Here is a 22,980-nt window from a genome sequence, read left to right on the forward strand (position 1 = left end):
TGGCAAAGCACAAACAAACAGTACAAAATAAAAGCCTGCCCGTCTGGGCACTAACTAAAACATAAGACATGTCTTTCTGACTCACCTACAGTATACATAACAGTTCACACACTGTTTCAGATTTCTCAGCCCAATAGTCCACCAATCCCCAGGCTGCAGCACGGTCAGAATATCTCCCAGCCTCGTGGTCTCTCAGCCTTGCCCAGCTGAGACCACATTCACAGAGCCTCACCAGGCCTCTGTTTGCACACCCCTTACTGACACCCTGGGATGTGCTTTATGCCAGCCTGAGTACCTCCAGCTGGTCTCACCTGTGGTGGAATAGGGGTGTGAGCCGCACTATCCACCCCTTCCTTGCCTCTAACCTGTGTGAGATCTGTCACTGTCTCACACATGATTACCCTACTAAGCAATATACCTGGTTTAATAGGGTTGATCATGCTGACAGAGGCTATTTAAAGTGCCAGTAGACAGACAATTATAACTACTTGCTGCCCCAAACTAACTGGGGAAAGTATCAATTGAGACACCTCAAATTGATCCAACAAATAACTAACCAAACAACCCAAGAGGCTCAGCAAAAACAAATGGATGACTATAATGTCAATGCTGAGGCTAAACCACTATGTGTAGGAGATCATGTAAGGTTACGAAAACAACACAGGTCAAACAAACTGGAAAATAAATGAGAGTCTGTGCCCTATAAGATCAAAGCAATACCAACTGCTAAAACATATCAAATAATTAAACAGGGTGACAACAACCTAAAAATTGTACACTGTAATCAATTGAAGCTGTGTTTATTATTATTATTTATTATTAAAGCGCCATTTATTCTATAGCGCTGTACATATGAAAAGGGGTATACATACATAATATAGACAATTGCACTAATCATAAACAAAACGAGTTACAAACTGGTACAGAAGGAGAGAGGGCTTACAATCTACATGGTATGGGAGAAGGACACAGTAGGTGCGGGTGAAGTTGGTCATGGCGGTATAGAGGCAGCAGGGTCACTGGTTGTAGGCTTGTCTAAAGAGGTGGGTTTTCAGGTTTCTTTTGAAGGATTCCACTGTAGGTGAGAGTCTGATATGTTGGGGTAGCGAGTTCCAGAGTGTGGGGGATGCACGGGAGAAATCTTGGAGGCAAATGTGGGAAGAGGTGATAGGAGAGGAGAGAAGGAGGTCTTGTGAGGATCGGAGAGTGCATTTAGCTAAGGAACTTGGGGAAGAAACCCCTACATCTCAATAAAATGTTACTGCAAATGTTCCAACTGAAATTGTATTACCAGAAATGGATTTAAACCAAGCTACGGTCAGGGAAACACCCGTTTGCAGAGTAAGGGTCCATTCAAACGTCCGCAAAATAGGTCCGCATCCGTTCCGCAATTTTGCGGACCAATTAATTTTCAACGGGGCCGGAATGTGCTGTCCGCATCTGCATTTCCGGATCCGCACTTCCGTTCCGCAAAAAAATAGAGAGTGCCAGCGATGTGCGGTCCGTAAAATGCGGAACGCAGATTGCAGGTGTCCGTGTTTTGCGGATCTGCAATTTGTGAATACGCAAAACACATACGGACGCGTGAATGGACCCTAAAAACTACTTTATTTAAAAAAGTTGAAAATGTCCTAAAAATTTTTTTCTTAATATTCTTTATTTAGGAAATTTCGTTTTTTTTTAACTAAAGAAATAGGCACCTTAACTTCAGCTGTCCTAAACGCTTTAGAATCAGTAAATTTGTACTGTCATTGATGTACTTGTGTACAGATTCCACTGTACTGGTGGAATGCAGCGAGCGCTGTACGGATTGATGCTCCTGCCTGTGCCCCTTTATCTTGGTTAAATCCTGGCACAGCACTAACCAATGCGCTATGGCGGAATTTAGCTGAGCAGAACGGGCTCCTGATGAGCCCACTTTGTTCAGTTTAAAGCTCTGAATAGCACATTGTTACAGAAGAGCTTCCAGCTGAGCAAAGTGGGCTCAGACAGGAGCCTGCTCTGCTCAGCTAACTCCTGGCATAGCACATCGGTGAGTGCTGTGCCACGATTTAGCCAAGATCAGTGGGCACGGGTGCTCGTAGCTGCCCCATTCCACCAGTACAGTGGAATCTGTACACAAGTACACCAATGACAGTACAAATCCGCCGTCCCCATTCACTTCAGTAGAAATTGTCGCTGCAAAGCTGATGGTGAGCAGATAAACACTGAAGAGAACACAGTACTCACATGAGCGCTGCTTTCTCTTCAAACAGCTGATCACCAGGGGTAACGGCAGTCAGGCCCCCCCCCTATCTGATATTGATGACCTTTCCTGAGGATAGGTCATCAATATTGGAAAAGGGTAGAACCCCTTTAAGTGTTTAATCTATATTAATGCTTTGTACCCTATGGTTTGGAACTGCCTTTGTAAAGAAAAGTCTTCATAGGAGGTGTAGAAAAATCATCTGCAATGTTTTGTTTTTTTGATGTTACTGACAATCCATGCATCCTCAGAAAAGGAAAAGTGTACCAATGAAGCTGAAAAAATACTATTGTCGAGCTGGAAGCTATGCACAAAGGATTTGTAATAGTTGCATTTAGTAATAATACTGTATAGGGCAAACTAGATGGATCTTGTGGTCTTTTTCTGCTGTCAATCTTCTTTGTTTCAAATACCAGCCGGAGAGCCAGTGTAAAATGTAAGAGAGCACCCAGTCCTACATGTCCAAGATCTGCGACCTGATCACAGAACTTGCTATCCTGTTCTGTCTCAGCAGTGACAAACGATGACCTTTCCGATGGCCTTACTGAAGTTCACCAACTTTCAGCTTGATGACCGCAGTCTTGACCCTTCACACCCTGACCTCCACCTGATCTCCAGGTTTTGCCTGATCCTTCAGCGTTCCTCAACAGTGTCCCTTAACCCCCATGGGTCAGCAGTCTACCAAAGACTACTCCATGAGGTAGAGGCCTGGTGGTTTCTCAGTAGTGGAATCCAGATACCTCTACAGGAGTTAAAGTGTGAATCCCTTAGGAGTATCCCCAAGTGAAATCTGTTCAGTAGACACAGAAAGTCTACATCCACTTCATAACACCTGCGAGTATCGGCATGATAAGTTGTAGAGTGTTTTCAACAATCTTCTGTAGACTTTTAGAAGATATATTAGTTATAGATCATTGTTGACCATGCTCTTGGCTTCCATCTGTTCTGTTGTAGGAGCATTGACACACACAGGACAGCATTTTTAAGACATTTGTCTAGTTATCATTGAACTTTTTCACCCCTTTTGTTTACTTTCTAGATCCTTTTATATTAGAGCATTGAATTTAAGTCGGGAGAAGGAGTTGGAATGCAGAGATCCAAGTTACACTGCCATCTAGTGTACAGGTTAGAGGAGTGTGAAATTTTAAAATACTGATTCCTGTGGAGAGATGTTGTGGAGTAAAAATGTAAACTACCAGCATGAAGTCTTAAAAAATATGTGGAGGTGCCTGATTAAGCATAAAGGTGAGAAAAGCAGATCAGTATAATAGGGCCAATGGTTCTTAAAAAATAAATAAATACATTAAATTTCTGGTGTGTACTTCAAATCAGAGAAGACCTTTGAATATGGACTGGTGGTACAATATATATTTAAAAAAATGATGGGACTGTGTCCCTACTCACTGTGGTTGTACAGTATTATCCCAGAGGTGTCCCCACAGTATGGTCTGCACTTGACTTTATACAGTTTATACAGAGAGATCAGGCTACAGGGCAGATCTATCTTTTTTCACCTTTGCCCTGGGCAGAAAAGGAGATTTTGGGGTCTCACACAAGAAAGATACTCAGTCCAGTGGCAGCAATCCAGCCCTGCCTGAAGGCTCCGTGGGTCCTGGTCAGGAAATGAGGTAGTGGCTTCCCTCTTGCTTTAGGCCACAATGCTGTCTAGAGGGCCGGAGTCCTTAATGTTTTCTCTGCTTTTATAATTCATTCCCTATTTTGGATTCAAAATTGCATAAAAACCGTGCATATGTGGCCGTACCCTAAGGCCTTTTCAGGCCTGGCCATTAAGAGTTTAAGGGAGCATAAATCCATTCTTTTGCAGGAGTGTGGTCTCTGGTGGGATTCAACAATTGTGAAGAGAAATGGCACAACAATCATGGCACAAATCGATACCTGCTCATAGTGGGCAGAGAAGGACACAAACAACTTTTAATAAATGTCATGAACACCTTCGCTCTACCATCTCCACTTTGGTGTAAATTACTCCAGGTTTGCTCTGTCACCTCAGGGCTTTCCTGCCAGGCAGTTTTTAGGGTGGCTTTCCCATGGATGGAAACACCTCAAGTAATAATGGCATCCTTTGTGTGGCTGGCACTTTCTTGGGTGAGTAAAGCACCCTTTGGGGTGGCACTTCCTGGAATTATAGAGGAACCCGTTGTGGTGACAGCCCCCAGGATGTCACTGCTTGGGGTGGAAAGTGAAGAAATCCGTGGCACATCACACTTCACTTACTACGGGACGACCTTTCGTCCTCCGTGGGCACCCTTTACCTACTAGGGTGTGCGGATCTCATTACCTCCTATACTGCTTGGGGTGGAAACCCCTGTGATGGTAACCCTTTGGTGTCAGACACTGCTTGTGGCAGAAACCCCTGGAATAGCACCTCTTGAGGTAGAAGCCCCTGAGATGGCAGCCCTTTGGTAACTAGAATACCCTTTTAACCTTTGCATTTTCCCAGTCTCCCTTAAAAAGACCTTGATACAGGGAGAGGAGGTGGAGTGCCCAGCAGCCCAGGTCAGTGACACAACTGAAGAAATCTGGAGTAGCCTGAGTAGCTTGGATGATAAGGATTGGACTGCAAGGTTGATAAACCTTTAAAATACAGTAATATCACTTTGCTCTTCTCAGCCAGTGTGTGAATGCCTAATCTGCTTGTACATTTTCCTTAAAGGGGTTGTCCGGGTTCAGAGCTGAACCCGGACATACCCTTATTTTCACCCCGGCAGCATCCCTGAGGCTAGCATCGGAGATCTGAAGTCAATTCGTTCAAATACTTCCGTTTTAAGGCTATCTAAATATACTAAAATGTATTGCTTCCGTGGAGGCAAAATTCGTCTCACCCGAAGTCGCTGAAGACTTCAGTGAATGAATTCGGTAATCACATCTGCGTCTTTAAAGGGAGTCTGTCACCACATTTGAGCATATTAGACTGATCAAATAGCGTTATATGTGCCACCCAGAACTTAAAAACGGTACCTTTGTTGTATCTAATGGAGTTTTCTTTCAGCCAAAAATGAACTTTTAAGATTCTGTAAATGCGCCCTCTCAAGTGCCCAGGGCGGCGTCTCAATCGTCCGAGCCCCAGGCAGCACCTCCTCAACGGCTCATAACCCCGACCTCCGTGTGCCTCTGCCCGCCCGTTTACTCTCCTCCTCTCTCCTTTTCCACTGCGCTACGAATTTGACCGCGCAGCCGCAGTGGAAAAGGAGAGAGGAGGAGAGTAAATGGGCGGGCAGAGGCACACGGAGGGCGGGGTTATGAGCCGTTGAGGAGGTGCTGCCTGGGGCTCGGACGATTGAGACGCCGCCCTGGGCACTTGAAAGGGCGCATTTACAGAATCTTAAAAGTTCATTTTTGGCTGAAAGAAAACTCCATTAGATACAACAAAGGTACCGTTTTTAAGTTCTGGGTGGCACATATAACGCTATTTGATCAGTCTAATATGCTCAAATGTGGTGACAGACTCCCTTTAAAGACGCAGATGTGATTACCGAATTCATTCACTGAAGTCTTCAGCGACTTCGGGTGAGACAAATTTTGCCTACACGAAGGCAATACATTTTAATGCTGTTCGGAGACAGCATTAAAACCAAAGTGTTTGAACAAATCTCTGATCCAAAGCTCGATCCGCGCAGCACTAGTAGAGACCATGGCAGAGAGAGTTACAGTGCCCAGGGATGTGCCATTGTCTGGCTGATAATCTCAGCTCAGGGGCGTAGCTCATGGCTCATGGATCCTGGTGCGAGACTTCAGCTTAAGCCCCCCTTCCGTCAGTGCTTTGTGGCAAGGGGCAGGGAAGCACATAGCCTTCATGCTGCCTGAGGCAAAAATTGAAGCTGTACCCCCCATGCCAGACTCTCAACCTAACCCCTTCCCTCCAGCCAGAGGTGTAACTTAGGCCTCTTTCACACTTGCGTTGTCCGGATCCGGCGTGTACTCCACTTGCCGGAATTACACTCCGGATCCGGAAAAACGCAAGTGTACTGAAAGCATTTGAAGACGGAACCGTCTTCCAAATGCTTTCAGTGTTACTATGGCACCCAGGACGCTATTAAAGTCCTGGTTGCCATAGTAGGAGCGGGGAGCGGGGGAGCGGTATACTTACAGTCCGTGCGGCTCCCGGGGCGCTCCAGAATGACGTCAGAGCGCCCCATGCGCATGGATGACGTGATCCATGCGATCACGTGATCCATGCGCTTGGGGCGCCCTGACGTCACTCTGGAGCGACCGAGGAAGCCGTACGGACGGTAAGTATGCTGCTCCCCCGCTCCCCGCTACACTTACCATTAATTCCGGATCCGGCCTTGCGGCAAGTGTTCCGGATTTTTGGCCGGAGCAAAAAGCGCAGCATGCTGCGGTATTTTCTCCGGCCAACAAACGTTCCGTACCGGAACTGAAGACATCCTGATGCTTCCTGAACGGATTTCTCTCCATTCAGAATGCATTAGGATAATCCTGATCAGGATTCTTCCGGCATAGAGCCCCGACGACGGAACTCTATGCCGGAAGACAATAACGCAGGTGTGAAAGAGCCCTTAACCAGCATGGACTTTCTATAATACCGGTGTCTTCTTGTGCAGCACAAGGGTTTTTGGGCCCCCTCAGGCTCCTGGGCCCGGTAGCAACTGCTACCTCTGCACCCCCTATAGCTACGCCCATGTCTGAGCTCCAGAAGATATAGGGAGTCATTTAGTATACTTAAATACACCCAAATTATCCGTATTTCAGGTGCACGCCGCTATCTGCGACTTCGCTCATGAAGGTCTAAAATTGCGGGCGGGGAAGGGCAGGGGCTGGCAGGTCTGTCTCATTTATCATGTTTACGCCTGTTTTAAGTGTAGAAAATGGTCTAAATGTAAGACAGCTCGGAAGCTGTCTTACATTTAAAACTGGCGCTGGATGCGCCAAAGTTATGGAGAGGCCGGCGCCTTTATTAAGAAGGGCGTCTAAAATGCCGGTCTTAATAAATGTGCCCCATAGCTTCCATGCAGTGACCACCAGAGGGCGCAGATCCTTCCCCAGCCAACCCACTTTTGCATGACTAGCCAGAGAACCAGGACCCCGGCAGGAGGAGGTTGCTCCCCATATCTCGGCTCTTGGAAGTGATGGAAGCTGGTGTGACATGGGTAGTTACTGCTTAGCTGAACTGACACATGGTGGTCGGGGGCTTTATCTACATCCAGGGTCTTAAAGGGAACCCGTCACCAGTTTTATCCTGCCCTAACAGCTCCAGCACATACCATTGTCCTGATATTCATGAGCTCCTGGCTTTCTCCACCCCCTGCCAAAGATTGACAGTTTTTTTCCAACTGAATCAGCAGTGGGTGGGGGTGGAATCAGCAGCTCATGAATATTCAGGATTCATCATTATGCACTGGAGCTGTTCAATACAAGCTTTTATCAAAACAGCTGGGTCACATAAAGAAAGTGTTAAAGGGGTAGTCCAGGTTCATCGCTGAACCCGGGCACAACCCGATCTGCATTCCTTTTGCCACCACTGCACTGTTTGTTTACATTTGTACACTGCTAGGCAGAGGCTCCCGCCTAGCAGTGTTTCCATGATGTCACCAGCTCTGATGAGCGGTCTTTAGCTCTGCCCTAGCCTGCAAAAACAAGCTAGGGCAGCGCTAAAGCCTACCCATTGGTGCTGGTAACGTCACCCGGCTCGCTGCTGGTCAGAAGCCTCCGCCTAGCTTACCCATGGAGAGCCCCGTACGTCACCGGATCTCAAGAAAATTCCTTTGCCCAGCGCAGGGCAAGGGGGAGCATGAAAAGCTCCGATGCTCCACTCATTCATGGTGAATGAGTGCACATCGGGTTGTGTCCGGGTTTAGCTCTGAACCCAGACAACCCCTTTAAGAGGTTCGCCTAAGAGTACTTTCACACTAGGGGCTCAATACTGGAAAATAACTGATCAGTTTTACCCTAATGCATTCTGAATGGAGAGTAATCCGTTCAGGATGCATCAGGATGTCTTCAGTTCAGTCTTTTTGCCTTTTCAGGACGGAGATAATACCGTAGCATGCTGCAGTTTTATCTCCGGCCAAAAGACTGAACATTTGCCAGATGCAGCATTCAAAATACCAGACTGCTGGATCCATCCTTCCAGTCTGCGCATGCGCAGACCTTTAAAAATGTGAAAGAAATTTTTTTTTTAACGGATCAGTTTGTCCGTATGACAAACGGATCCGTTCTTACAATGCATTTGTGAGACGGACCCGCATCCGGCAGATTGCCTGATCCGACAGTTCCGGCGACGGAACTGCTTGCCGGATCACTCTGCCGCAAGGGTAAAAGCAGCCTTAGTTAGGACATGATAAAACTGGTGCAGATTCCCTTCTAATGTACACTTCTTAAAGGTGACTATTATTAGTGAATGTGATGTGGAGCCTAGATAAGAGGGGCTTTGTTAGTCGACTAGAAGGGGCACCAGGATCCATCCGTTGAACTGCTCGCTGACCCCAGCTCCAGCCTTGCCTGGAATGTGAGGCAGAAGGGAGGAGGGACGGGCTGCTCCACCCACACCAGCTTTCCCTCACACAAGAGGAGAGGACGGGGGATGAAAAGGGCCTCTCACATCAGCCCGTCAGCATCCGCCGAGGAGCATGGCATCAGGAGAGGTGACTGGCAGTCCTGGCAGCCGGCACCGCGCACCTCAGGGCAACCGATCCCCAGCACTGCACCCCGCTCACCGCTCAGACTGAATGGGAAGAGCGCCTCAGCCATCATTACCTCGGAACAATTGGAGGAACCTGAGACAGACCTGGCCACCATGGCTGTGGCCACCATGCTCTGATCTCATCACACCATGGGGAGCTGCTGACGAGCCAGGCTCTAGTGTATCTTCTTCCATGTGCCAAATGCGCAGCTGCAGTAGCCCAACACTCTGACCAGTCTGTAGTCAACCCCTGGAGACATGGATGGAGATGCTGAGGTGGACAGACTGGAGCCCAGCGAGGATGATGAGAAGAGCAAAGAGCATATGGAGCCTGACAGGGGCACCCTGGGCATGGTGGAGCAGATGAACCTCTCCTCTCCATCCCATACACCTTCAGAGGAGGAAACGACCCCAGAGCTGGTGCTCAAGCAACATGGGGTCAAGAGGCACCATCACAAACATAACCTGAAGCACAGGTACGAGCTACGGGAGACCCTGGGCAAAGGCACCTATGGCAAAGTCAAGAGGGCCATAGAGAGGTTTTCTGGCAGAGTGGTGAGTATGTGCCTCAACTTGTAATGATGGTTTACACCGCAACCCAAATGTTTGATCACAGTCTGTAATAAGTGACACCTCGTCATTAGGGATGAGCGAATCGACTTCGGATCTTTCCTCCGAAGTCGATTCGCTTATCCCCACAGGTCATCTTAGATCTGTCAGTCCATATGGCTGACCACCATGATAAGGAACTGCATGTTGGTCCTATGGTAGCTGGAGCAAGAGAGCTTCAATGCAAACATGTATGACTGCCATTGTCTCATGAATGGTAAATCTACTTAGCAATGCAGGTAACATTCTTCACTCTCGTTGATACATCTCCTCTTCGAAGCAGATTTCCTATTCAGGATCCCAGGGAGCTTGAGTTAGAAACCCCTCCGATGGGAGTTGTAGTGGCTGCCATATTGGTTGGGACCCATAACTGCATTTGGATAAGGATTTATTAATCAGATTTTTTTTTCACTTTTATGGGAAATGTCCCTTTAAAGGAAGTCCGTCACCAAGTTTTTACCTATTAAAGGAAGCCTAGGGGCTGGTAGGGCTTGTAGACACAATTCAAGCTGTACCTTTTTTAGGGCAATCTATTGCTGCATTGTGTTGAAAAAGATTTGTTCGAATATGCAAATGAGCAATTCGGTGCATCGAGGGTGGGCCCAAGCTCCTCAGAGCACCAAAGTGCCATCCCTCTGTAGCATATGTCACTTCTCTTTGACATGTTGACAGGGTCATGCTTCTGAATACTGCTCTCGACTGGCCCTGTAATCTCATGTAGGTGCCGTGCACCCGAATTTTGGGTCATACGTGGTACAGTTCATCTCTGCAGTGCCAGATGCTGTACTGTGCATGTGCCGAAACTCTGGTGCACAAGTGTACTGGGCCAGGCGTGAGCAGTATACAGACGGCTAAGTTCCATTCTGTATGTTAGTGATTCAGTTCCTATTCATTTGCAAGATTCTGCTTACTGTCAGTGAATGGAAGCATGCATATTTACACCCAGAGAGTGAAAACCGTCTGCAGAACAGCCACAAAAGTCCTTGCCCTGTCCTGATAATGTGTTACGTGAATGTATCTGTGTAGGCTGGAGTCCAGGCTGTGTAAGATGCATTGTCTAGACTGGACACAGTTATCGCCAAGGGGACATTCACACGATCGTATCCATTTTGCGGTCTGCAAAACACGAATACTGGCCGTGTGCGTTCCTCATTTTGCACGTCCCGCCCTCTGCTAGAAATGCCTATTCTTGTTCGCAAAATGGACAAAAATAGGACACGTTCTATCTTCTTTTGCAGGGCTGCCGAACTGACATATGGATGCGGAGAGCACACTGTGCCCCATTGAAATGAATGGGAATGGGATGCAGGATGAAAATACGCTCATGTGAATGCCCCCTAACTCTGAGCTCTGTAAACCTGTTTAGGACTGTACAGTTTTTTTGCCTCTTTACGTAAACAAGATTCTGCTCACTGACAGCAAGCAGGCAGTGGTAAAGAAGTGACCACTGGGGATATTAGGACATGGAATAGGGTGTCTCATGTAGGTGACGGTCACTTTGATTCTCGTTTGATACTTCTGTATACTGACTGTCTCATGAAACACTCTGTGAGGTCTCGCAACAGTTTATCTAACCTTTGGACCCAAACGGGATCCGGGCCGAGCTGTGCGCAGTAGTGTCGCCGCTGAGCTCAGTCAGACGTGTACACCACTGATTCAGTGTGAAGGCAAGCCAGGGGTGTCAGGTGAAGGCATCTTGTCCAAGAGAGATATTTGCAGTGACGTCCGGCACTTAGTCTCCCGCGTGCCTGAAGGGATGACTGGAGCATAGGGGCATGTTAAGTGTATTTTGAGATAATCTTCCGAATATGTTCCCTGTGATGGAGCCAACATCTCTGCATGCATGACATGACCTATTAAACCTTGATGTTCTAACAGTCACTCCATTGTAAGCAATCTGCCGTGGATTAAAGTGGTTTTCTCAGGAAGACAACTCTTCAGATGGAAGCTGTGGTGACCCCTGCAGATTTATTCCTCACCGAATAGCTCATGTTTCCAGGTTGCAGTTGACTATCTGTGTAAATACATGGCCAACGATGGTACATGAATGGTCTGAGTCAGCCAGAGAGGGGCGTTTGGTAAGCAGCTCCCCACCGTGACTCATAAACTGGGTCCCGCATGATATCCATATTTTCCTAACATGTTATATGTAGTATGTACAAACCTCGTTAGTAAGTACCAAAATGCGTTCCCCCTTTAATGCGAATGTCTGAAATAATATTTCAGGATGACCGTTTACTAATTCAGCCATAACTTTCAGAAGGGTATATATATACACACAGATTGCATTGCCAATATAGCCCTCTACTGGCCACACATCAGTGCGGGCTGCATTACATTCAGAGGAGGTTAACTACTTAAGGGCAGGGCCATTTTCCGTTTTTGTTTTTTTACTCCCTGCCTTCCAGGATCATTTACCTGGTAAGTGATCTTTTTTTACACATACACTGAACAAAAATATAAACGCAACACTTTCAGTTTTGCTCCTATTTTGCATGAGCTGAACTCGAAGATCTGAAACATTTTCTACATACACAAAAGACGCATTACTCTCAAATATTGTTCACAAATCTGTCTAAATCTGTGTTAGTGAGCACTTCTCCTTTGCCGAGATAATCCATCCCACCGCACAGGTCTGGCATATCAAGGTGCTGATTAGACAGCATAAATATTGCACAGGTGTGCTTTAGACTGCCCGCAATACAAGTCACTCTGAAATGTGCACAGTTTAGCCTTTCTTGGGGGGGGGGGGGGGGGAAACAGTCAGTATCTGGTGTGGCCACCATTTGCCTCACGCAGTGCAACACATCTCCGTCACATAGAGTTGATCAGGTTGTTGATTGTGGCCTGTGGAGTGTTGGTCCACTCCTCTTCAATAGCTGTGCGAAGTTGCAGAATATTGGCAGGAACTGGAACACACTGTCGTATACGCCGATCCAGAGCATCCCAAACATGCTCAATGGGTGACATGTCCGGTGAGTATGCTGGCCATGCAAGAACTGGGATGTTTTCATCTTCCAGGAATTGTGATCCTTGCAGTATGGGGCCGTGCATTATCATGCTGCAACATGAGGTGATGGTCGTGGATGAATGGCACAACAATGGGCCTCAGGATCTCGTCACGGTATCTCTGTGCATTCAAAATGCCATCAATAAAATACACCTGTGTTCGTTGTCCATAACACATGCCTGCCCATACCATAACCCCACCACCACCATTGGCCACTCAATCCACAACGTTGACATCAGCAAACCACTCACCCACACAACGTCACACACGCTGTCTGCCATCTGCCCTAAACAGTGAAAAATGGGCCTCATCCATGAACAGAATGCCTCTCCAACATGCCAGACGCCATCGAATGTGAGCATTTGCCCACTCAAGTCGGTTACGACGACAAACTGCAGTCAGGTCCAGACCCCGATGAGGATGACGAGCATGCCGATGAGCTTCCCTGAGACGGTTTCTGACAGTTTGTGCAGAAATTCTTTGGTTATGCAAACTGATTGTTGCTGCAGCTGTCCGGGTGGGTGGTCTCAGACGATCATGGAGGTGAACATGCTGGATGTGGAGGTCCTGGGCTGGTGTGGTTACATGGGGTCTGCGGTTGTGAGGCCGGTTGGATGTACTGCAAAATTCTCTGAAACGCCTTTGGAGACGGCTTATGGTAGAGAAATGAACATTCATTGCACGGGCAGCAGCTCTGGTAGACATTCCTGCAGTCAGCATGCCAATTGCACGCTCCCTCAAACATTGCGACATCAGTGGCATTGTGCTGTGTGATCAAACTTCACATTTCGGAGTGGCTTTTTATTGTGGGCAGTCTAAGGCACACCTGTGCCATATTCATGCTGTCTAATCAGCACCTTGATCTGCCACACCTGTGAGGTGGGATGGATTATTTCGGCAAAGGAGAAGTGCTCACTAACACAGATTTAGACACATTTGTGAACAATATTTGAGAGTAATGGGTCTTTTGTGTATGTAGAAAATGTTTCAGATCTTCGAGTTCAGCTCATGCAAAATGGGAACAAAACCAAAAGGGTTGCGTTTATATTTTTGTTCAGTGTATTTTAACTCTTAGATGGCTTGTCCCATAGACTGCAGACTTACCATTGCAGCCTATGGAAATTGCACTATGTTCCTGTGGAGGTCTCCCATTGCTATGGTAGCCTCAGATCCTTCAGAGGGACCAAGGCTACCACGAGGAACGAACAGCTCCTGATTGCCATAAGAAGGAGCTGTTCGTGCCCGGGAGCACGGTGCTTCTGTCGAAAGCCGCCTCAGATGCTGTGGTCACAGTTGACCACAGCATCTGAGGGTTACATGTCTGCGATCGATGTTTAACAGCAAAAAACTGGTGGCTATGAAGCCCATTGCGCTCAGGAGCGGGCACCATTTTTTAAGAATGGACTTTCACATAAGACCAACGCTACTATAGTTGGGAGGGCCTTGGACATATTTTATAGGAGGGCCTGTGAGCTTGCAGCTATTGCGCACCTTGGCATAAGGTCAGCAATGGACAAAATACTGCAGGCTTTGAACCCAGTTGAATGAAGGAGACACCTATATGATCTCCAGAACTTTCATAGAAATTGTTATAGGTTCTGTACCACTATAGCTTAAAGGGTAACTCCAGGCAAAAACTAAAAATTTATACTAAAGCCAAAGCATGGAGCTAGATATGCTCACAAAGTTTCTTTCACCTAAATGTATAAAAAAATATACACAGCATCACAATGATGACTACCCCCTGCAGGATACTAACAGGACACCAGTGATGATGGGGCTTTGATAAAGATTTATGTCTCTCAGGCTCCATGATGCATCATTTCTATATTTTCACCTCTGTGGGAGAGGCTGTGTGCACCACTCACTGACATCTACTGAGAGGTAATTGCTATACAGCTGACTCACTTACCGGCCATGGAGACATGGAGATAGCAGCTACTTGATGCTGCAATCTATGTAGTAGTGCTATGGTCAGTGATATTTCATACTGTTCTGGGCCTAAGCCTGGTCTGCACTTCCTATTGCTATGTCACTACTGTTAACTTGAATTAGACAACCGTATCCATTACTGTTATTTGCATCACATTTTGCTCCAATTTTTTTTAACATCTGCTGTAAAAACAACTTCTAATTTTAGTTGGGTTCTACAGAACTAAAACATGACGCATTTCAATACATAAGCAAATTACGGAGACGGCCTGTTGTTATAGCAATAGGAAATTTTTTGCCGGTGTGATTGTTTTCCATGGCAGTGTGAGACTGAGAAGTAAGTCAAGAGGAGAAATTTATTATAAAAATGGAAATCAGTAAATCAGTATCTGATACTTCTCAGCAAAGTTCAGAACATTTCTCTTCTAGACGAGCACCATGATATTTTGACAGACCTACTTGGACTGAAATGATGTATGCACAGCATCCTTCTAGAATGCTCTCAGAATAAAATGTGAATTTTAAAGGGTATTCTCACAGAAAGGATGGGGGACTAGTCTGGGACCTCAACTGATGGGCCGGCCACATGAGTAGATTAAGGACTAAGAACAGGATTGGTTTATCTAGCCTAGACTTGCTTGTTCAGTTTTGTCATGGACCCTGACTCCCTGAAGTCCATTAATACAATCCACTGAAATGTTTCATCCTGTGGTAGGAATACTACATTTAAAGTAGTGGATGACAACCAGAAGTACAAATGAGCATTCTCAGCAAGTATAACCTTGGACCATACTTGCTTGATTTACTATGGATGTGTCCATATGCCTATTAGGACAAAGAGACATAACACAGGGGTGAGTAGGCTCCATGTTTTGAGGGACCCTCCTAGTCATAGTGGAGGGCCATGTAAAATGGTGACTTCAAGGCCCAGAACAACCTTGTATCACATGTTCATCTAATCGAAAATATGAATAGGCCTGCAACTTACAAAAGCTGGACCACTGTCTGGGAAGCCCCCACAAGTAAGGTGACTATCCAAGTTGGAAAACTCACATTATAACCATTAGTGATGATTAGAATATTGTTAATAGGATTTCCCCCAATTTGTGTTGGTTTGATGGCTTCTGTTACTCCATTACAGTGGATAGTAACCATGTCTTTTCAAATGCAGCAAAGATCATAACTATCCCATTTCTGGCATTGGTGATACCCTCCCCCACTATTTGGTGTTTTAAAGCCTAGTCGCATGTCATAAAGCATTCTTTTGAATGCATTTAGATCTCATGGGATCTGTCGCCAGGTTTTTGCATAAAGTAATGTCAAAGACCCTGATTCCTTCTCTGGGTCACTTATTTTTATTGGTCTGTAGTTTATTAGCTGCATCGGGAGTTATAATGTACGGTATCCATGTGTTTCTGGTTAACCCGTGACTCCAGCCTCTGCCTCAATGAACAGCCATGGAGATTATACTACAGGGTGGGCCATTTATATGGATACACCTTAATAAAATGGGAATGGTTGGTGATATTAACTTCCTGTTTGTGGCACATTAGTATATGTGAGGGGGGAAACTTTTCAAGATGGGTGGTGACCATGGCGGCCATTTTGAAGTCGGCCATTTTGAATCCAACTTTTGTTTTTTCAATAGGAAGAGGGTCATTTGACACATCAAACTTATTGGGAATTTCACAAGAAAAACAATGGTGTGCTTGGTTTTAACGTAACTTTATTCTTTCATGAGTTATTTACAAGTTTCTGACCACTTATAAAATGTGCTGCACATCTCGTATCATCTGAAGGCAATCGTCTATGCTGTGAAGATACGTAATGTGCAGCACCTGAAACTACGGATACTGGAAGCCTGTGCTAGCATTTCTCCTGCGGTGTTGCTATAAGTGTGTGAAGAGTGGGAGAAGAGGGTTGCATTGACAATCCAACACAATGGGCAGCACATTGAACACATTTTATAAGTGGTCAGAAACTTGTTAATAACTCATGAAAGAATAAAGTTACGTTAAAACCAAGCACACCATTGTTTTTCTTGTGAAATTCCCAATAAGTTTGATGTGTCACATGACCCTCTTCCTATTGAAAAAACAAAAGTTGGATTCAAAATGGCCGCCATGGTCACCACCCATCTTGAAAAGTTTCCCCCCTCACATATACTAATGTGCCACAAACAGGAAGTTAATATCACCAACCATTCCCATTTTATTAAGGTGTATCCATATAAATGGCCCACCCTGTAGTAATGTTGGCAAGATGGCAGGATATTATTGGTTCCCAATAAAAAAGCTGTGTAATTCAGGACTGATCTAGCTGTTCAGTCTGAAGGTGGCCATACACATAAGATTCACATCAACTGTACCCACCAATTTCGGTGGGAGAGGCTGGCCATCTCTTGTGTGTGAGATGTCACAACTGTCCCCTGATGGCAGATGTCGAGAGGGAGAAGGATCGTGTATTGGGCTGTTGGATTTCACCATGCCTTTTGATCTCGCGGGAGATAAGCTGCCATTCTCCTCTCTGCCCTGAGAACACATGGACCCGGCAGAGCATGCATGTGTATGGGGGGATCGGGGATCGGGCGAGATAGCTGTCAGCTGAACGAGTATTCACCTGACACATCTAATGTGTATGGCCAACCTACAGCTACATTTACATATAGTGCTGTTTTCTACATTTCATCTAAAACTAGAGGTGACCATGCACATTAGATAAATCATGGTAAACCATCTCATTTATATGGGGGTATCCCAAATCTTCATCGACAACAGATATGGAGTTCAGAAGGACGGGACATGTTTGATTTCAACATGGCCCATTCTTTGTTTTCATGGGAGATAAGCTACTGCCAGAGATGTTTGGCAGCGGCTTATGCTCTTCTCCCCAAGATTTAGAATACATCTGATTATTAATCTCTATAAAAGGCTTAACTGATCTTATCACAATTGTTTTCACAATGGTAGTGAGTAATCTGGGAGGAGGGAGAATAGCAGTTTTCCATTCTGCACCCTGGCAGACAATCCAGGTATTCATCTAGATGCTCCTCTCATATAAAGCCAGCCTAAGGCCGAGTTTCTTGATTCCTTCCAGTTTGCCTCCTGATGGATAAAGCTATGGTATAAGGAGACTGTGTCACTCAGCAGTTGGATAAAGTTGCTGATTTGCCATGTAAATGGCTCATTAGAATGGAAACTGATACCCTGTCTGTGGGGAGAACACCAGAACAAAGCTCATTCCTGTATGGATGCTGAGGAGCACAATACAGTTTCATATAGCCCAGTCTATTGCATATACACCCCTTGACAAAATCAATAAAATAGTATAAAGCACCCAGATAGTATTGTCAGATACCTGCAAATCTTAGTCTCAGGCAGTTATGTAAATGATGCAGGTGTGGACTGATTAGACACTGGGTCCTGCCACAAGAAGGAATACACGTGCCTCCTCCGCTGCTGTATAAAAAGGATCTCAGAGGCTACTTTTGGGTAGTGTGCCTCTTGATGAGAGATCATTGACTGCTAGATGGGCCTCTATGACGCACTCAAAGACATTTTGCCCAGTTGGGGCCCATCATTGAACTGATATAAGCAGGTTGGTCAATTTGACAAATTTCGGACCTAGCTGTTAGGAGGGGGCAGCAGTGGTTACGTGAGGGCACGCACACACGGCAAACAGCTTCCAGATACCATTGACTATAATGAGATCTGGTCGGACAGAAACCGTTGCATACTTCGTTTTTTGTCCAGCCAAAAGATGGCATTTTGCCGGAAAGTGTCTGGAACCCTGCCAGATCCCATTATAGTCAATGGGGTCTAGCGGTGAATGTCAGTATCTTGCTAGGCCTGCTGTATCAGTTAACCCCTTAGTGACCACCCATACGCCTTTTTACAGCGGTCCCTAAGGGGCCTTAGACTGGGCCGCCGCTTTTTTACGGCGGCCCAGTCTAAGCACTGCATGGGTCTCGCGGGGAGCTGGGGCCCGGCTCTCACGTGAGAACCGCGGCCCTTCTCTAACCGCCCGGACCGGCAGGAGTGCCGATCCTGGCTGTTTAACACTTTACTTGCCGCGGGAAATGGCGCCCGCCGCATGTAAAGTGCTGACAGAGGGAGCGGACTCCCACGGGGTGCTGATGTGTGTGAAGGCTTGTTGGGGTCTCGTGTAGGCCCCAGACCAGCCTTTGGTAATTTCCAGCAAGCTGTGCCTCTCCTGTGCAGCCTGCTGGTCAATGTCAGTATAGCACTGATATTAAAATCCAATGCACTATAGGGATAATGCATTGCATTTTAAAATCAATCAGAATGTTCACTGTTATAGTCCCCTCGTCGGACTATTAAGTGGATAAAAAAAAGTTTAAAAGAACAAAACCCATTTATTCAATAAAAAAAATCCCATAAAAAAATTACGCCTTTTTTCCATTGAAAATACGCTTTTCATTGAAAAAAATTGCAAAAAAAAATGTCCCCCATATGTTTGGTATTGCCGCGTCCGTAACGACCCGGACTACACAAATATCATGTACATTATTCCCTACAGTGAAGGCCGTAAAAAATAAAAAAAAAAGACAGAATTGCTAATTTATTCTTAGTTGCCACCGAAAAAACGTAATAACAAGCGATCAAAAAGCGCCATTTACTCCAAAATGATACCAATTAAAAATACAAGTCGTTCTGCAAAAATCAAGCCCTCACGAAACTCCATAGAAAGAAAATAAAAAAAATTATGGGTCTTGGGAAGCTGCAATGCAAAAACATTTTTTTTTCTTTTAAAAAGAGGGGTTTTATTGCAAAAAAAACTAGTAAAACGGAAAAAAAAAACATATCTATTTGGTATCACTGTAATGGCAGTGACCCAGAAATAAAGATATAATGTTATTTATACCGAAAAATGAACGCTATAAAATTTATAACTATATATTTTTCCCATGTCCATCCCAGAAAGAGTTAATAAAAGTTAATCAGAAGGTTATGTGTACCCCAAAATGGCACCATTAAAAACTACAACTTGTCCCGCAAAAGACAAGCCCTCATAAAGCTATATCGACGGAAAAATAAAAAAGTTATAGCTCTTGGAACGCGACGATGAAAAAAGGAAGAAAAACGCTTGGTCAGTAAGGCCCAAAACAGGCTGGTCACTAAGAGGTTAAACAGAGGTGTGAACCTACCCTTGTATGATCTTTTTAAATAATGGTGGAACTACAATGTAGGGTTGTCCAGATCTAATGATTCTTCCAGATACAATGTACTTAGCTTTACATAGATATTATCCACATTCCATAATTTGTATGATGTCATCAAGAAAATATGTGGCCAAGCTATTGTGTAGGTGAAATACAAGTGATGCAGCCACATTCCCGTTCTTCACTGGCATTAAATATTGGAATCGCTGAGAACACATTTTGTGTGTTGAAAGGTTGGGGGCCCATTTCTAGCAGACTTGGTGAAATTGCAAGAAAATGTCTGTGAATTTTTTCATAGACTGATTTTTTTATTCTTAAGTATACCCTGACGCAGAACAGATGCGGTACGGTCAAATCCAATCCAGAGTCCACAGTCGGTGAGTGAAGCCATAGTATACAACCCCCAATTTAGGCCTTTATTTTCCATCCTCTGACAGAAGGAATATTTTTAGGATTTTCTAAAGTAAACTTATTACTTCACATTACTGCACCTACCACGTGTACCTCCGGATTCCAGACAAAATGTATGGATTACCATATATAAGCTTACAGTATTCCTAGTTATCCATTGATGCTTCATTTCTTCTATGTGGAACACTGGAACGTTATATATCTAATCCTGCAGCGTCTCATTCCAAAGCCGTAAAGTGACACTATTTTTGACTTTTCAGTCTAAGTAAGCACTAACCACAAAATTCTGTGCTAGTTTCTTTATATATCGTTATAGCAATCAGAAGCCCATTTTTCTAATACACAGCTCCAAATTTGCATCAGCCACCACTAGAGGGAGCTTTAGAGCTTACTACATACTGGAGCTCAATAATAAAACCTGAAATAATGAAACTCTTTAAAGTGGTGACCGGTCAGATTTGTATCATTCCGAGAGGACCTGTCACCAATCCTGACTTGTCTTCTTCAGTAAATACTTAAAGCCTCCATGTAATAATAATTTCTCTTAACTCCACGTTGTGCCCTTACTTTGTTATTCCTCCTGAATATTCATGAATTAACTGGGTGTTACCATTTACCTTGTCATAGGGTTGTGTCCTTTCAGTACACTTCTCAGGATAGGTCATCAATATCCGATTGCTGGTGATCCGACTCCCTGCACCTCTGCAATCAGATGTTTATAAACAAGCGCTGTGGTCTCCTTACAGCATACTAAGTACAGTGCCAGACATTGCTTCTCTCTCCCTTCATTTCGAGTAGGGATCGACCGATATTGATTTTTTAGGGCCGATACCGTTAATTTGTGAACTTTCAGGCTGATAGCCGATAATTTATACCGATATTCTGGTAATTTTCATTTAAAAAAATAAAAATTATTCCTACACAAATCTGCAGAAAATTTATATGTTTATTGTTAACGTGTATTTTTTTTTATTATTTCTTTCATTTATACTTAATATTTTGGTGTTTTTTTCGTTTTTTTTCTCCTTTTTTTTCCTAACTTTTAGCCCCCTTAGGGACTAGAACCCTTGTCCTATTCACCCTGGCTTCAGTAGCGTCCTGGCTGCCATGGTAACCGATCGGAGCCGCAGGATTACACTGCTGGGGCTCCGATCGGAGGAGCAGGGGAGAGGGGATCCTGTGGCCACTGCCACCAATGATTAATACTGGGGGGGGGGCAGGCTTGGGTGGGGGGGGTGCACTGCGCCACCAATGTTTTTAATACTGGGATGGGGGTGGGGGTGGGAGGCGCACTGCGCCACCAATGATTAATACTTGGGGGCTTGGGGGGGGGGGGTGCACTGCGCCACCAATGAAGAGAAATCTCTCATTAATTCATATACAGGAGGCGGGAGCTGGCTGCAGAATCACATAGCCGGCTCCCGACTTCTATGAGCGGTAGCTGCGATCCGTGGCACCTGAGGGGCTAACTACCGCAGATCGCAGCTACCACTCATAGAGGTCGGGAGCCGGCTATATGATTCTGCAGCCAGCTCCCGCCTCCTGTATATGAATTAATGAAAGATTTCTCTTCATTGGTGCCACAGCCCCTCCCCTTCTCTTGTCCTCCTTCCTCTCACTGGCTGCAGCGGCAGCAGCACAGGGGGGAGGGAGACACTGCTTCCTTCTCCCCTGTGCTGCTGAGGGAACACGGAGAGCGCTGAGAGCAGCGCGATCTGTGTTCCCCATACGTTATCGGATTATCGGCAAAATAGATGCCGATACCGATAACGGTCAAAATACTGAATATCGGCCGATAATATCGGTAAAACCGATAATCGGTCGATCCCTGATTTCGAGGGCCATTTTCTAGACATAGGAATGGGTTCCCAAGTCGGGACTCATAGCTATCTGATATTTGGTGCATATGCTAGTGATATGCCACAAATCTTGAGATGGAAAAAACCCTTTAACCACTTTACGTCCGCCCATAGGATATAAACGTCCTATGGATGGACCTCTATTTCTGAAAGCACGTTTTAAAACGTCCTTTCAGAAATAGCAGCTGCACGCTAATCGTGCAGCTGCTGATCGGGTTGCCCGCTGTCAGTGACAGCAGGGCAACCCAGTGAGAAGGCAGGGACAGTGCCCAGGTGTCCCTGCCTTCAGGATCGCTGCATACACAGCGCTCACCGAGCGCTGTGTATGCAGAGCAGGAAGCGCTGTGCGCTTCCTGTTCCTGCCCGGCGGTCATGTGACCGCTGGGACCGGAGAGTGCAGGGGCTGTGTGAGGTCTCTCAGAGACCTCGATCAGCCCTGCTCTGAGGCTGTACAGCGCAGTATTATGCTGTACAGCCTCTCTAGGGGTGCATTTCTTCTGTAACTGGGGCTACTATGTCAGCCCCAGTTACAGGAGAAATCAACAGTGAAAAAAAAAAAAAGTGAAGTAAATGTCCCCCAGAGGTCTTGTATGACCTTATGGGGGACGAAAAGTGTAAAATAAAATAAAAAAATTTTCACATGTAAAAAAAAAAAAGTCCCCAAGTAAGGAATAATTTATTTTTTTTAAAAATAGAAAAAATAAAATAGACATATTTGGTACCAATAAAACCATCACCTCATCCCGCAAAAAATGAGCCCCTACATAAGAAAATCTCTCAAAAAATAAAAAACTATAGCTTTTAGAACATGGAGACACTAAAACATCATTTTTTTGGTTTCAAAAATGCTATTATTGTGTTAAAGTGAAACAAATAAAAAAAAGTATACATATTAGGTATTGCCGCGTCCGTAAAAACCAGCTCTATAAAAATATCACATGAGCTAACCCCTCAGATGAACACCGTAAAAAAAAAAAAAAAAACTGTGTCAAAACAAGCAATTTTTGTCACCTTGCATCACAAAAGGTGCAACACCAAGTGATCAAAAACACGTATGTCCCACAAAATGGT

At 45.2% G+C, this 22,980-nt stretch overlaps 1 protein-coding gene across 1 annotated transcript in view; it reads left to right on the forward strand.

Annotated features, from left to right (window-relative positions):
• The first annotated feature begins 8,794 nt into the window (after nucleotides 1-8,794).
• Nucleotides 8,795-22,980, forward strand: part of NUAK1 (NUAK family kinase 1) — a 100,419-nt gene continuing 86,233 nt past the window's right edge. Inside the window, exon 1 of the mRNA XM_040408351.1 lies at nucleotides 8,795-9,461. Within this exon, the coding sequence (XP_040264285.1) occupies nucleotides 9,165-9,461 (297 nt within the window). The 5' untranslated portion in view covers nucleotides 8,795-9,164. The remainder of the gene's footprint in view (nucleotides 9,462-22,980) is intronic.

The sequence above is a fragment of the Bufo bufo genome, chromosome 1, assembly GCF_905171765.1.
Source record: "Bufo bufo chromosome 1, aBufBuf1.1, whole genome shotgun sequence".
Taxonomy (NCBI): domain Eukaryota; kingdom Metazoa; phylum Chordata; class Amphibia; order Anura; family Bufonidae; genus Bufo; species Bufo bufo.